The following is a 15624-nucleotide window of genomic DNA, read 5'->3' on the forward strand; positions in this document are numbered from 1 at the left end:
GGTGATTCAGTTTTGTAATGCGGAAGGACAGAAGGATTTGAGAGATATCCAATCCTCAAAAAACCACACTACTAGATTATCATCTCTGCCTGCAGATCCAGGTTTTCTATGCATTTCATGTGCCCTGCTCTATATATCACAGCAGTCTTGGGTAATGCTACAGAGCTCGGTGAAAAACACCTCCTTGCTGGGATTATGATTGCCTGAGATGTCTCTGTGAGCAGCTCTCTCTCTGTTCCTCCAAATCTGCATCCTGAATATTGAAGGAACCCAGGGCCAGTGTCCTTCAACACAGGTAAACACCATCATTCATTACATTCTCAAATTTTCAAGGAGTCTCTGATTTAGAGCTTTTCAGTGACAGTTAATCAAATCTGCAGGTCCTGCGAGTCTAACAATCATCCCTGTATTTACCACATAACCAGGTTCTTCCTTCAAGAAATGACAAGATACAAGTCTAATCTTTCTCAGCTCATGAAAGCAAGATTAAAAACAAAAATTTAAAAAACCAACCCAATGTCTCTGAAACCCAGTACATGTTCTTCCAGGACACCAGGTTGCACATTCTCGGCTGGATCTCTAAATAACATCAGTTTTAGGAGCTCGGAACATGAACTGGTAGTTGTCCGCCATATGATTTGGATTCATGTTTTGGTTACATTCTGTGTGCTTTATAGTCTGCATGAACTAGCGTGTTAAGCTCTTCACTCAACAGTCACTCACATCTGCACTGAGACTAGAGGCCTGAATTTGGAGAATGTTTTGCTGGATTAGGGTGCCAAACTTCTATCTAACAACAGGAACATCTGGATCCAATGAGATATTACTCAATGCTTGGCTCAGACCCAATCTTTTTATTTCTCAGACATTGTTAGCACTAACTACATCACTAGGAACCTTGCCGGGATCAGTGTGATTGTTCTCTCGCATGCTGACCAAACCCTGGTCAGCAACATCTAGGGTTTTATTTGAATCTGATCCACATGCCTCAGCAAAGTGGTTCCATCTGTGACAACCTCCTACATCTGTGAGCGCTCCTCAGAGACCAACAGTCCCCACGTGGGAGGATGTGAACTGCTGCTGCTGCTGTTCTGACTAGAGTGATTTCAGCTCACGGTGTTTGCCCCTCCACAGGCAAATTCCCAGGACTAAGGTATATCTCTTCCCCATTGGGATTGTATTTTCACAGCCATTATTTTACCTGAATTATTAAACATGCTGAGGGTTGATAAGCCTATGGACACTATTGCTCTGTTGAAAGAAGGTTTCTGTTTTCAAGGAGATAAGATCTCACCATTGCTAGTCCTTTTTGCTAAAAAGCACTTGCATTTAACCTAGAACTTGTATCTAAAATAGACTGAATTTGTTCCCAGCACTTCCCACACTATGTTTGCTGTATCTTAGTATCATATTTGCTGTTATTATACTGCCTCTGCTTTCTTTTACCAGGCCAACACAGCAAGTAGTTGCTCTTTTCTTCTAATTTTACTCCATGGAAACCAGAAAACATCATCTCTGCAAGCTGCTCAATTTCCCCGTCATGTTTCATAATCCCAGACCATTCTGGAAGCAGAAGAAACTGCTAACATCCATGCCCTCAACTTGATGGAAACAGATGCAGCTAAAATTTACACCCCACCACACACGATGTTCAAAGTGTGCTGAGAAGACACCGTTTAGATAACATACTAAACCTTTTCATTTCCATCTGTTCTTGCTGGCTCCAGACAAAGCTGGCTGGGAATGGGTCAGGAGGCAGTAGCAGAAACTAAGTAATGAGGTCAGTGCCAATGATAGCGGCACACTGCAACAGAGGCAACATGAGATGGAGCTGGATGGTCACACCAACCCTTCCCAGAAGCATTCAAAGAAATACCTCTGTGGTGACCAGATGGGGATATACACCTTGGAAGTTAATGCTCTGAGACATCTCCCATCCTTTCCTACCCAAAACACAGAGCCTGGCTCACACTCATGCTGCAATTTGAGTCCCACATGCCCCTGCCAGCTTATTCAGAGGGTGGTTCCCAGGGCATCCCTAGGACTTCTCTGAACAAACAAAAGGTGAGTAGATCAAACGCTCTGGCTGCAATCAAGGGAAGAGGCTTGATCTGAACCAAGGACTCACCTTGCCTGTGGATTTGACTCCTTTCCAAATGCAGAAGTAACAGATGATCCATGCCAGCAAGAGACACAGAACCAGCTCCCAGCGCAGGCTGCCCAGGTGCTGGATACCATCAGAAATCTTTAGCACTCTCCTCCTGCATTGAGGGAAAGCAAAGGAACATCCAGGTGTCACTGATGCTGACCACTAATATTCCCAACACCACACTGGTTCTCATCACACCTCCTAATGTGTGGAGCACACAGCACCTAATGGCTTTGGGGAGAAGAGCTGTCTTACTAACAAGGCCCAGGACTGAGCTGCAAGTCTCAGAGGAATCAAGCAGTGCTCCCTTCTTGAAAGTACTACCAGCCTGGCAGATTATGCTTGGACACTTGCTTCTGCACTCACTCCAGTGCTGGCCTGTTGGGCCAAGACATTTCTTCTCCTGTCCTCCCACCCTTCATCTGTCTTTTCCTCTAGGGTAAGAGCTCTCTCTCTACAAGAACATGCAGCACTTCACACACAGGTGTTTTTCATGCACATTATGAGGTTCACCTACATTTCTGACATGTTTTAAACCTCAAAGTGAATGATACACCGCACTTACCACAAAGAATCCATCAGCACCACCCAAGAAGCAACGCTGTCCAACCTCTTCTCCATAGCACCCTTCTGTATTTAGGAGCAGCTACATATTTCACTTCAGGACCCAGAGAAGCATAGCGTGATGACATGATCATGACTAAGACTCCACCAAGACCACAATAATCCCCATTGCAGTCAGAAAAGGCCACCTCAGGCATCCTCTTTCAGCCAGTGTGGAGATAGGATCCTGGGCTAGATGGACCTTGGTTCAGCTAAGGTCTTATGGTCTCTGGCCATGCAGCAGCTTTCCATGTTATGTGTATGTCAAATCTTCATAACTTACAGAAGTACAGACTCACCGTCCTCCAAATCCTACACCGCACAGATGAATCTGAGCGTGAAACACCATGGGGCAGAATTCCAAAACCCCAAATGTGAGACAGGCAGAGAGGGACATGGAGCCCAGGAGCCCAGCAGCAATGTCCACCCTGCTGCAAAAGACAGCAATTATCCCAAAATAAAGATCACACTCCTGGAGAACTGCAGTCTAAGACACAGTGCCTCCTTTCCTGCACCAGAGCCTCACAGCAGATTGAGGGGATGAAAGAGGGGGGTCGGAGAAACTACTCTCCTCCGCCAGAGATGTTTCACCGCATTGCTCTTTCCCTGCTCCTAAGGACACGGACTCTGTAACAAGTGGAGAAAGGGTACCAGAGGAGAAAGGGTGCCAGCGGACCGTAACTAACTGGGCATTGTACTGCATCCAGAAGAGGCCTCGGGATCGTGCCATCAGCCCCCTGGCAGGTCAGTGCTTCTTGAGGAAACAGTGGCCTCCTACCTCCTCGCCCAGGGAGGGCAGGACCAGATGCTGTGTCAGAAGAATTTCCAGTCCCGTGTGCCAATTCCCCAGTAACACAGGGACGGTCACAGCGGTAATGGGAACATCCGCTTTTCCAGCAGCCAGCCTCCGGAAAAGCAGTCTAAGGCAGGCCACCATCTAATCACATGAGCAGCAGGCAGAGGGAGGATGCAGGCTCAAGGGAAACACAGGAGACAAAGAGAGTTTTAAAACTTTGAAATTTAAAAACAGTATCCCTGTGCTGAGCCAGGGATGCCCCAGTGGTGCTGTGGGCTCTGCACACTGACAGCACCCGGCAGCACTGCCGAAGGCAGCAAGGGCAGAGCCCTCCACCTACCTAAAAGCACAAGAGAAATTCATGGTGGCAGCAGAGGGGTTACTTGCACAGTCTGTCAGCCAGGGCTCAGCTGTGCCTGTTCTCCCAGGAGATGCTGAGGATCATCAGACATCCCAAGCCAACAGGCCTATGCCTTTACTCCAGAAATAAAGCTACTCCGTACCTCAGGGTAACTAACACAAGGGGAGAAAATAATGAAAATGAGGGAGCAAATTTTGCTGTGAATAAGCTGACCCCAGCACTTCATTTCAATTTTGGTGGGCTTCTCCCCTCAAGATAGCTTGCGTATTAGGCACTCTAAAGGAAAAACATCACTCTTTTTTCTACTTTTAAGATGAAGACTAGCTCACATACAAAAAGTCACCATCCACCATGCCAGAGCCTTCCAGGAACATGCTAGTTTCACACCATAGCACGGATTCAAAGGAAAGACCACCTACTGCGTCACCAGTGTGAACTCATACAGTACCCCACAGGGCTTTAAGACCTCCCCTTCAACAGCTGAACACGCTACAGCTTGCAAAACATGCAGACACAAAACCAAGGCAGAGCGGCTGCTTTGTGGACCACCACAGACCTCACCTCACTCTCACCCATGGTCTTGGCACCCACATCCTGAGCACAGTTACACTGGATGCAACCACCAGGCAGGTCAAGGACCGCATGGGGCAGACTGCTCCAAGGAGAACATGAGCAATGGATAACCCAGGAGATAAACAAACTGTAATCCAAACCACGGGGTAAATAAGTGGCCACTATACCCTGAGGGAGTGCCACTAATTTTATTGAGGTTTACACCCTGGATAAGTCTGAATCAAGGTTTTAGGATGGGGAATAAGCAGCCAATTCACCTACGTCGCAGGAGGAAACAATTGTATAAGGAAGTTCACAGCTGGCAATGAAGAAGAAGGGAGGAGGCAGGGAGAGGAGCAGCACAAATGGAGAAAAGGAGAGTTCAATAGCAGAGGAGGAATAAGGGAGAAAAGGACAATAAATGAAACATCAGGCATCAGAGGAGGCAGAGCATCGGTGAGGTAAGGTCTTGCACAGTCAGCTAGCCATCACTGAGGTCAGTGAGGCTGAGAAGTCCAAAAGGTCCTGAGGGACAGGAATGTGACATCAGAGAAGGATGAAGTCAGATGGCTCTGAAGCATGCCAGCACAGCTCCAGACAGACACCATGAGCCCAGCGATGTTACCCTCACTGATGGCACTGCCCTTGAGAGCCTTCACCCTGATCTGCCCAGCTTCCTCTCTTGTGTCGTCTTCTGGCAAGGATGGGTTAGTAGGAAGTGCCACCGCAGGGTTTGTTCCCTGCTCAGGGAAGGTATGTACCAAAGGAAAGAGGAGTACAGGCCTGTCGTCTACTTACTCCCAGAACTCGATGACAGGGGAGGTGGCGTTTTCACTGGTCACATTGAGCGTGGAGTTGGCCTTCTGGAGCTCCATGCAGTTCTCTGTGGGAGAGGCCCAGGGAGAGAGAGAGCATAAATAGCAGTGGCTGGAGTACCCTAGGATCTGAAAAATCCCTCCCTTTCCATTCACAGTGTCAACTCATTGACATTGACTCTGAGACAAATTTCATATAGTCCCAAAAATGCACAGAAGCAATCCTCTCCAGGGTACGGCTGGCAAGAAACCTAGGACAATTAAAACAATGGCATTTAGTTTTTCCTTCCAGTGAGCATGGTGAGCAGTCCTGACCAGCACTGGGTGTACAGCTGACACACAGCACAGGGTGACTGGAAGATCACAAGTGGGAAGTTGTCCACAGTGGCTGGAGCCTAGAGCAGGAACTACCAGGGAGGGCACCAATGCATGGCCCTGGCCAGGTGCTTGCAAGTGGTTGGGTAGTGCCAGCACTGGTGCTCTCTACCAAAGACCCAGATCAACCAAGCCTCTTCCCCAAAAGCACTAGCATCATTGCAGTGACCCAGCACTCCCCACCCCTATGACCAGCAGTCTCACCCAAGCAGAGGTGAGCCACTCTCCTGAGGTTTGGCCCTGGGCAGCAGAAGTTTCCCTCAGCCAGGAGCTGGTGGAGGATTGGGAGAAGGCTCCATACCCACCTGTGTTCCACTCGTGATCACAGCTGCCCCAGGGGAGGTCGATGGTGAATGAACTGAAGAGATAAAACAAGGCCCAGGCCAGGACAATGATGTAGTAGAAGTTCAGCAGTAGGACGATGACCTGTGAGGCATAGCCAATTCCTGCAGAAAGTGAGCCCCAAAGGCAGGTGAACCACATGTCAGGGGATGGGAACAGGACTCCCCTTGGGAGGTGCTCACTCAGCGTTTTCATCTGCTGCTCCACATTTTGTCCCCACTGCGAGATGAATGCCAGTGGAGCAGCCGCCAAAGCCATCATCCCCTCCCCGAAGTCCACTGTGTCACATCAGTGGGGGTCCAAGCAGAGGCCTCAGGGACTCCCTCTTCCTACCACCCCAGAGCAGCCTTCCCAGGTGAAAGGGTGGCAAGAGGAGGGAGTCTAGACAGGGGATGGGCAGATTATGGCTGGAAAGCCACTCAAGGGACAGAAACATATGACACTGCTCCACCTGCTGAACAACACCTCTTCTAACAAAACTCACTTTTCATTTCGTTCGCTCATCCCTTTTCACTTTTGTTTGGGAAGGTTTTCTATTAACACCACACACCTTCTCTGGGAGGTGCTGGGGGAGCATCTAAATGTTTTGGTATATGGGGAGGAGGCAATAGACTTTCAGAGAAATCATGAAAAGTGGCTTGAGGCTGGGTAACTGTGCTGAAACAGTGCTAGAAGTAGATTTGACTGCTAAGGATTTATTAAGACAGCTGACTCCTTTCACCACTAAGGTTTTAACCTGTCTGCAAACTCAGGAAAATGACATGGCATTGACTTAAAAAAATAGTAGCATGTTTTAGGTTCCTCATAAACTCTACAAGCATTTTCATCATTTAGCTCTTGGAGGACAACCTTGATTGGGTACAAAGCTCCTGACCAGAGAGACGGCCATGAAGAAGGAAGCCAGGATGCAATGTAATGAAGGGATCAATTTTTCCAGCGTGATTTTGGAAAGGGGGCAGCTGGTGGCCCTCCCTAGGCTGGGATCCCTAGGAGTGGGCAGATGTGTGGCAGTACCTAACAAGCTGGGCTGTGGAGAGACACATCACCACTCATCCTTCCGGGGCCCTGCGGTCCCCTTGCCTTGCCATGCCCTCCCAGGCTCATCTCACTCACCTTCGAAGAGGGGGCAGATCCTGCGCCAGGCCGTCACCCCTCCCTGGCTGGTGTACTGCCCCAGCGCCGACTCCAGGAGGAAGACGGGGATCCCACAGGCGAAGAGGAAGATGAGGTAGGGGATGAAGAAGGCACCTGACAGATTCAAGTGGCAGATAGGAAAAATAAGGTCTGTGGGGTGACTGGGGTCAGGTTGTCTCCAACCTGGCACTGAGCAGGTCCCTCCCAGGGGGGGCAGCCTGGGAGGGATGGGGGCTGTGAGGTTGAGAAGGCCATAGATGGGATGCCAGGAAAAAGGGATTTTCCTCACATTTCATCCCCCAGAGTGATGCGATTACATGAGAAACCTAACATTTAGAAAAGACAAAGAGGAAAGGAAAGTTTCTAGGCCTGATTTTTGTGTAGAAAAGAGGGAAACAAGTTCTCAATAGCTGCACAAAAATACAGGAGAACATTCTGCTGTAAAACCATTGTGACTTTTAATCAAGTTGGTGACTCCTTTCACATTGACTATTTATTCTGACTGAACAAGTTGACAAGCCCGTGGATGACGACACCAAGGCACTGAGGAGCACATAGAGACTGATACCTTCACCCAGTCTGTGGGTTTGCTCAATCATTTGCTTACTGGAAAGCAGCAGACATACAAATGAAATGCAAGTAGTGCAGGAAAGTATGTACCTTGCACCTGAGGCCAGAGCTGCCCTCCTGGTCAAGCCCTGTCATGAAACCAGACAGGGAGACATAAAATGCATCAGGCTTTTGATTACCCCAGGCTAATGTTAAATGCAGTAGTGGATTTTATCTCACAGAGCACAGAGGACAGCCCTGCAAGATGGCTTACGCTCCCTGCTGCACTAAAGTGCCACAAAAGCCGCTCAAGCCCTGCTGCAAAGGCAGAGACATGGGGCAGGATGGTGAGCTGGCATGGAAAGGGGTAGCCCCAAGTGGAGAGTGGCAACTGGGCTGTGACAGGCTCAGAAGGGCATGCAGGGTAGGAGGTGACAACCCAGCCAGCCACTAACTGTGATTTCCCTGGAAACATTCAAGGCCAAGATGGACAGGGCTCTGAGCAACGTGATCTGGTTGGAGGTGTCCCTGCTCCTTGCAGGGGGGTTGGACTAGATGGCCTTTAAAGGTGCCTTCCAACCTGAACTATTCTATGATTCCCTGCACAGGCTGTTTCTGTGCCGGTGAGATGTTAACTGGCTCTGGGGTCAGGTTGGTGGGCGAGTATAGGAAATAACAATCCCAGTGCACTAGTAAACCGAAAGCCCAAGAGATTTCGTTAAGAAGCTTAGCTAGCATGCATGGGCAGGGAGAAGGAACAGGGGCTTTGGGGATTGGCCAGAAGTCTCACCCTGCCCTCATCCCAGCCAGGTACAGAGCCACAGCCCTCTCCTTCTTGCAAAAAAATGCAACCAACAAAATAGACAGGGGAAGCATCTTGGCAGCTCCCTGTGGGCAAACAGCAGCTGACAGGATGCTGATACCTGGCAGCCCTGGGGGGATGATGAGCATCTGTCCACATGCTCTCCCTTTACCAGTAAATAGGCATTGGTGAGGGCAAAGGGCAGGGAAAACATTTGTAGCAACACCATCCCCTCAACTCCCAAATTGCATGTAATCATATTATCATGAAAATGGAGCCTATTTCCAAGAGAGGTTATTCTCCTGTAAAAGTCTGTATTTAACTAAACTATAGCCAGGGGATCCCAGGGGAGGTCTCTGAGGTGGAAGGTCGAGCTCTCCAGCCCGGGTTTCCCTTATTTGCAGCCTGCAGTCTGGCCTGTCACCTTCCTCAGCATCTCTGGTTATCTCAAGGTTTCAGGCAGGTTTCATCCTTTGGAAGTCTAACTGCGGGGCCCTGACACACGGGCTGTGAAATAGTGTGAAACTATGGTGGGGTGAAGGATTTGCAGAGACATGTTTGGGCCAGGGGCTCCTCTCAACCTCGACCCCCAAGTGTGGGGACAGGCAGGGTGGGACACCAGCCCCACCACCACTTCCCATCTCATTGCAGCTGGCAGAAGGCGGCTGCTTGCCCACACAGGCAGGAAAGTGCAGCAGGCAGGACGGCCTTCATGCAGGGACTATGAAAAGATAAAGCGGAGGAGAGGGGCCCAACAGAGCCACCTTGCACAACTGCTCTGGCCTGGTGGGTGGCAAGGAGGGCAGCCTGCGGTAGGGGGCTGCGGGGCGAACGAGGGCCCAGCAGCGCACCTGAGCAACCCCCCAGCGCTGGCTGATGTCCCTCTGGCCCAGCCCCGTCTGTCCTCCCAGCAGGTGAACCCCAACATCTGGCAGAGGTTTGCCTCGCTGAAGGGGGAAGTGCTGCCACACACGTCCCCTCCGCTATGGCCCCTTCCCCTCTGCATGCAAGCATGGTGGTGGGCCCTTGGGATCAGCTAGTTTGGAGAGCGCTGCTGAGGGGGTGCGGCACCGGCAGCCACACCACCAGACAGGCTTCCCCAGTATTTCCCAATCCGTGGGGCCAGCCTTTCCAGATAGGGGGGCCTGACCCCGCTATGGGAGGTGAAAACAAGAGTGAACAAGAGCGAAAAGAACATTTTTTTTCTCTTTTTATTTGATTTTTCCCCCTCACTATATAAGACTATGGTATCAAACACTGAGCACTAAATATGTAAGGGACTACTCTTTCTTTGTTATGTGGAAATATCCCTGAAGAAAGGAAAAGTGACTGGATGCCCCTCTTCGCATAGCTCAGATTTTGCAGATACCTTTTTTTGTGAAGAGCCTGACTGACTTAGGGCAGCAAAGCAAGAGAGTGGTTATTACCGCTGCCTGCACACAATTCAGCAAGGGGAGAAAAAGTCAAGACAGCAGGGCAGAGCTATTTCAGCCAGATGGTAATGCTGGCACAAGAGCAGATGGTTGTAGGCTGGCCACCATTGACCTGGAGCTAGAAGTTAAATAAAGGTCCCTCACCTTTATTGAGGTACCAGAGAAGCAAGTGCCTGGACCAGCCTTCCCAGAGGAGTACAGGACAAAACCTCTGGCAGCTTTTACAATTAATTTTGAGGCATTACAAGGGATATGATACAACACCATCCGGGACAGGCTGAGGTTCAGGAGGGAACCCCAAGTGCTGCACGGCCTCTTCGCACTGCCCTTCCCCAGGAGAAGCCAAACAGGAAACCCTTTCCTCTCTGCACAAGAGTCTCATGCCCCATCCTTGCTCTCACCTCATTGGAAGGGGGCTAGAGATGAAAAATTTGCCTGAGACTTCAAACTCCTCACACCCTCTGCTGCTTCACAGGGCTTTGCTTCAGGCCCATTTCTCAGCGGGGAGGAAAGGCTGAGATGTGCCTATGTGCCTTGCCTCTGCTGTCCAACCACACATGGCAGCTCCCCTTTCCCCAGAGCCCTCCCTTGGCACTAAAGGCAAAGGGTGCCAGGACAGCCCCCCGGGTCCCGCTCCCCCCGATGCAATGGCCCCCGGGAAGGGTGCAGCATTGGGAGCAGGCACAGCTCAGCAAGCAGCCAAGAAACACTCCCTGTGGAAAAACAAAACACAAAAAATGCTGCTTTTCCAACAGGGAAAGAAAATGCTTGACCACCTGGTGAAAAGAAACAAGCACTGAGCAAAGCACAGCGTGAAAGTAGCTAAACAGCGGTTAATCCTCTTTTATGCCGTTGGGATGAAAGTAGTTTAGTGAGGCCCATGAGACTACCCCAAGCTCAGGCCAGGGGATTTCAGCCCTGTGTCCCAGTGCTTGCTCCTTACCAGCTCCCAGCCAAGCGCCATTTCCCCTCTCCTCTGCCTTTCCAAAAAGTCCAATTAGCAATTAATCAGCAGACAGGGAGACCAACTCCCCCTTCTCCATGCAGCGCCGAACCAAACTTGCTAAAAGCTTTGGCCTTTCATTTTTTAAATAGTTTTCTCCCTTAAAAGACAGCCACAGACTGAAAACAGGCACAAATGCCTGCAAAAGCCTGTGGCAACCCTCCACCTGCAAAAGTCAGCCCAGCTCTGCCACCAAGCTGGGGGGCGGCCCGGCCTTGCAGAGGATCAGCCATCGGTCACTGCTGGGCAGAGCCAGAGCAGCACCGATGTGCTGGCACCTCAGTAGTGACAGCAATGTCCCGCTCCCTCTCCCTCCCTCACAGCCCTGCCGCTTAGCTCAGAGGTGTGTGTCCCCTCTTCCACACCCTCGCATCTCCGGTGAGCACTGTAAGGGCACTGTGGGGTGCAGGAGGGGTGCTGGGCTTCTGCACCAAGGCAAGGTAAACCCTCTCGCTCTGCCCTGTCCCTGCCGCCTGGCTTCAGCACCTGTCCCTGAGGGACACCCCTCCATGACCAGACACTGGACCAGGACCTGTGGTCAAGAGACCCTTGGACCCTCCTTGAGCCTCCAGGAAATGCTGCAGCACCTCACAGCACCCGTGAGGACTACGGTGCCCTGCAGCCTCCTGAACTGCTCCCTGCTGCAGGACCCGCCACTTTGTTTGCACAGGGTGTCCAGTGTTCCCCAAGAAAGAGGAGTTGCCTGGGGTGATTCACGCTGTTCAGGGAGCTGAGCCTCGCCCCCAACCTGGGTCCTCCTGCCTCCCCCTGCTGATGGCCACCCATCTCGCCAGCAGGACCAGGACTCTACACACCTTGGGGTAATGGGGCCACCAGAAACCCTGGGACATCATTGCTTGGTCACCCACATCCCACCGGGCCAAAACAGCCCCTGCCCGTGGCCCAGATGGTGGCACCCCGCTGGCTGGTTGGCATCCTCTCTTCAGACTCGTGGCTCAGGCATTGCCAAGAAGCTGCTGCCAGGAGTGAGCAGGGCCAGGCACAGATGTAGCAGAGGCAGGAGAGACTGCAGAGGGACACCCGTGAGCAGGCACCCTGGGGCTGGCTGGGGCCAGGGCCGCACTTACCTCCGCCGTTTTTGTAGCAGAGGTAAGGGAAGCGCCAGACGTTTCCCAGGCCAACGATCTCCCCAGCCACGGACAGGACATACTCCAGTTTGTTGTTCCACTGCCCTCGCTCCAGGGTCTGGTCCTCCTTCTCCTCCTCCTCCTTTTCCATGCCAGCGTGTGTAGGCACCGTTTCGCCATTGCTGACAGCACCAGGGACTCTGTAATCCATCCCACCTTCAGAAGGAGTTTCCTTTGTTATGTTCAGCACAAGCCATGCAACGAGGCAGAAATTTGGGCTATAGGAGGCAAGAAAGGGGAGAGGACCTTCACACACACACAGCAAACCGTTCCTCTCTTGCTCCTTATGCTGATTTCCTACTGGCAGCAAAGCACTAAGAGCATGCATGCGATTTCATTGCTCAGTCCAAAACCAGTCCTTAAAAGCCACTACCAGTTCCATTATCTTGAATTAACTAATCTCAAAACACTCCTGCTTCTGAAGCCCAGCCTCTAACAGCATTACAGAGAAGACCCAGTGGCTCAGCCAGGCTGGAGCTCCCGCTGTGGCTGGTACAGGGAACAGACTAAAGGCTGGAGTGGAGAGAGAGTGGGATCAAATACTTGACAAGAAATTTTGTAAGGGTTTCTCTTCTCCTTTGTTGCTGCTTACCAAGGTCTGGTTTTACAGACCATGCAATTAAAGCTACAAAACAGTGAAGTCTTAGATGTGGGAAGAGGACAAAGTGAAATAAAAGGGAAAAAAAAATCTGCTTTCGGTGGTGGCAACTGCTGCTGGCAACCTACTAGGCTGCAAGAAAAGGTGATTTTTTTCAGGATGACACTATCCTAATAGCAAGAAGAGAAAGGGTGCAGATGCCATGGCCATCTGGGATCTCTCCTCTCCCAGGGTCTGCCCTTCCGAACATCTACCCATTGCCTGCAGAGGCTCCCCACAGTACTGCTCCCCGGAAGCTTTGGAATCACAAAAGCATCTCCCATCACTAAACAGATCTCTGCTAAGAGAAGTGGAAATCAGCACAGAGTACATGAGCACCTCTCTCACTGTCCCACCTCCACCCAAAAACCTTCAAGAGGATACCTCTCCTCCCAAGAAAGCCAGGACATAGCGTGAGTGCTGGTGCGCAGCACCAGAGCATAGCAAGGAGACAGGCATGGGTGGCATGGTTGGCACCAGCTCTGCTGCAGCCATTTCGGAGGCTTAGTGGGCATTTGAGGCAGTTCCTCATCAGTAGGATGCCCTCCTGGCTACCGAGCCTCCCAGGGCAAAGATTGAGGATTGTGGTTCCCACCAAAACCTGGTGCCAAAGCCAGGATGGCCGAGGACCTTGTGCCAAGGAGGGCACCTTCCTCTGCACAGTGCCGGCCCCTCCAGCCCACTCATGCCCTGCAGAGCCAGCTCCCCCAGCCCCAGCTGAACGCTGCCATTCATTTGCACCCGCAAGTCTCTTGCCAGGAGAGCAGGAAAAGGCACTGGCAGCAAAATGACACTCTCCCAGCATCCAGGAAGAGAGAAAAAAAAAAAGGCAAAGCAGCTCTTTCAACCTCTCCCCTCCCCCTACACAGTCCCCTATAAAACACTTTGGGACATGAAGAGGAGCAAGAAAGACTGGCAGGCATTTGACAGCAGCCACAAGGAAGGACTGGGAGGACTCCTCCACACTAGAAAATGATTAAACAGGCAGAAAGCACACCGTGACCTCTCATCCAGACGCAGGTGGGTGCAGGGCATGGGGGGAGCAGGGTAGAAGAAGAACAGGGGCAGAGGTGTTACCTTGCGGATGGCGCTGTCGGGGCGCGAGCCGACGAGAGATGCGAAGGCAGGACGGAAAGGTGCTGGCTATTTAAAGTGTGGAAAGAAAAAATTCAGCGGTGGTGTAATCCTAGACTTCGCCCAACCCACATTCTTTCCCCCACCCCCCAGGGCTGGACAAAAACCTACACATGACTGATTTCATGGCCAGTGCAAAGGGGCTCGTTCCCCCTGCCTGCAAGAAGGGCTCACGCTGCCTCCACCAGTGCTCTCGCTCGTGGGACAGGGACTACTTGGCTTCCACTCTCCATCGTCTCTGTGCCCAACGCATCGTCTCTCTGTCCCTGGAGGCGTGGGAGAAAGGGGAGACCACGGCACACAGATGCCCCCGCAGCCCTGCCCAAGGGAGCCAAAGCCCTGAGACCTGCTGAGAAGAGGTAAGAGATGAAATATGATTCACAGTGAATTCCCACCACAGGGTCTCTCCTTGACATGGGCACAGGGCACGGTCCTGCATCACAGCGTGACCTACAATGCCCAGGGGGCAGCCGGGCTGCGCCGTGGCAAGAAGCAGCGGCGGGCAGCAGAGTTCTGAGCTGGAAATAAACTTTGTGGCTTCTAACTAAGGGGCCAAAACATGCTCATTCAGAAATGTAGTAGGTTGTAAACTCTCTTCCCTCCCACACAGGGACCTTTGCCACTGGTCTATCCCAGGAGCAGCACTGCCCTGTCCCAGGATGTCACTCCAGAAGCCACAATGGGAGCGGGCAATCAAGCAGCAGGTGAAAAATCACAAAGCAGCTAGAAAAATAGCCCCAGTTGTGCATACCCAAAACTGGTCTGCAAAATTAGCTGTCGTTACTCAGGAAGGAGGTCTTGGGATTACTACAGGTAGTTACCTGATGACATTATCTCCGCCCTTTGAGGTCATAAAAAAGGCAAACAGAATGGAATATTGTTCATGGTAGATGTGTAACAGCCGTGATGGTCCAAGGATGTAAATGAGGCAAGGTTTTAAAATATTTTATTACATCTGTTGATGAATATCTGGGGCAAGAGAGAACAAGAAAATTTTTTTTTTAAATTCACACTTTTGTGTTTTTGTATCAGGCCTGCAAAGCCTAAGCAAAACCTGAGCTGTGTGCAGGCAGTTTGAGGAGGTGTTAGGAGAATGGCAGGAATGAAGCAGCAAACACTGCAGTATCACCACATTAATCTATGGTACCCACAAAGCACTGGACTTGCTACAGGAGGAACAGGGAAAGGAAAGAGGGACAGGCAGAGGTAAGGAATGGATTCAACCAAGGAGCAATCAAATACATGATGACTCCTTGTCTTGGGAAGAGATGCCTAGGACAGGAAAAAGAAAAAAAAAACAAACCAAACAAAAAAAAAAAAAAACAACCAAAAGGGGGTGATAGCAGAGGTCTAGGAAACAAGGAAAAGACAGACAAGCTGAATATTTCGTTCACTATATCTCATAGTGCAACAGCTAATGGCATCTGATGAAATATTCAGATTTAAAACAAAGGAAATACTTATTTCCTCCCACTGTGCATAATTAATTAAACACAGTACCCATGGCTGTTGCCACAGAATATTGTTCAGAAAAGAACTAGGTAAATTCACAAACGGGCTGCTACCCTGCAGCAACAGCAATTAAAAAGGATGGTCCAAATAAACAGTCAGCTCCAGTCCTCAGATTGGTGACTGTTGAAAACCAGGAAAGATGTTCCAGAGGAGGAATAACACAAGACAGTGAGAAGTGGAGAACATCCGCATGCAGAAATCATCTCACAATGATGATCATCTCACTATTTAACAGTAGTTAAATAGTTAGGGCAAGGATACAGGGTTTAAAAAACAACA

At 50.6% G+C, this 15624-nt stretch overlaps 1 protein-coding gene across 3 annotated transcripts in view; it reads right to left on the reverse strand.

Moving 5' to 3' along the window:
- The window catches only part of LOC104487012 (sodium- and chloride-dependent GABA transporter 2), a 32381-nt gene extending 18315 nt beyond the window's left edge, over window positions 1–14066 (reverse strand). The window contains exons 1-7 of one of the 3 annotated variants that reach the window (XM_010129863.2): window positions 13945–14066; window positions 13777–13842; window positions 12003–12218; window positions 7107–7241; window positions 5957–6097; window positions 5260–5344; window positions 2129–2261 (exon numbers count right to left, since the gene is read on the reverse strand). In XM_010129863.2, coding sequence (XP_010128165.2) covers window positions 2129–2261; window positions 5260–5344; window positions 5957–6097; window positions 7107–7241; window positions 12003–12218; window positions 13777–13842; window positions 13945–13960 — 792 coding nt within the window. In that variant the 5' untranslated portion in view covers window positions 13961–14066. Of the gene's footprint in view, window positions 1–2128; window positions 2262–5259; window positions 5345–5956; window positions 6098–7106; window positions 7242–12002; window positions 12281–13776; window positions 13843–13944 lie in introns of all 3 variants that reach the window. The other 2 variants (XM_086755368.1, XM_086755379.1) reach the window with 2 other exon arrangements.
- Window positions 14067–15624: the final 1558 nt, after the last annotated feature.

This window comes from Chlamydotis macqueenii, chromosome 1 (genome assembly GCF_036417535.1).
Source record: "Chlamydotis macqueenii isolate bChlMac1 chromosome 1, bChlMac1.mat, whole genome shotgun sequence".
Classification (NCBI taxonomy): Eukaryota; Metazoa; Chordata; class Aves; order Otidiformes; family Otididae; genus Chlamydotis; species Chlamydotis macqueenii.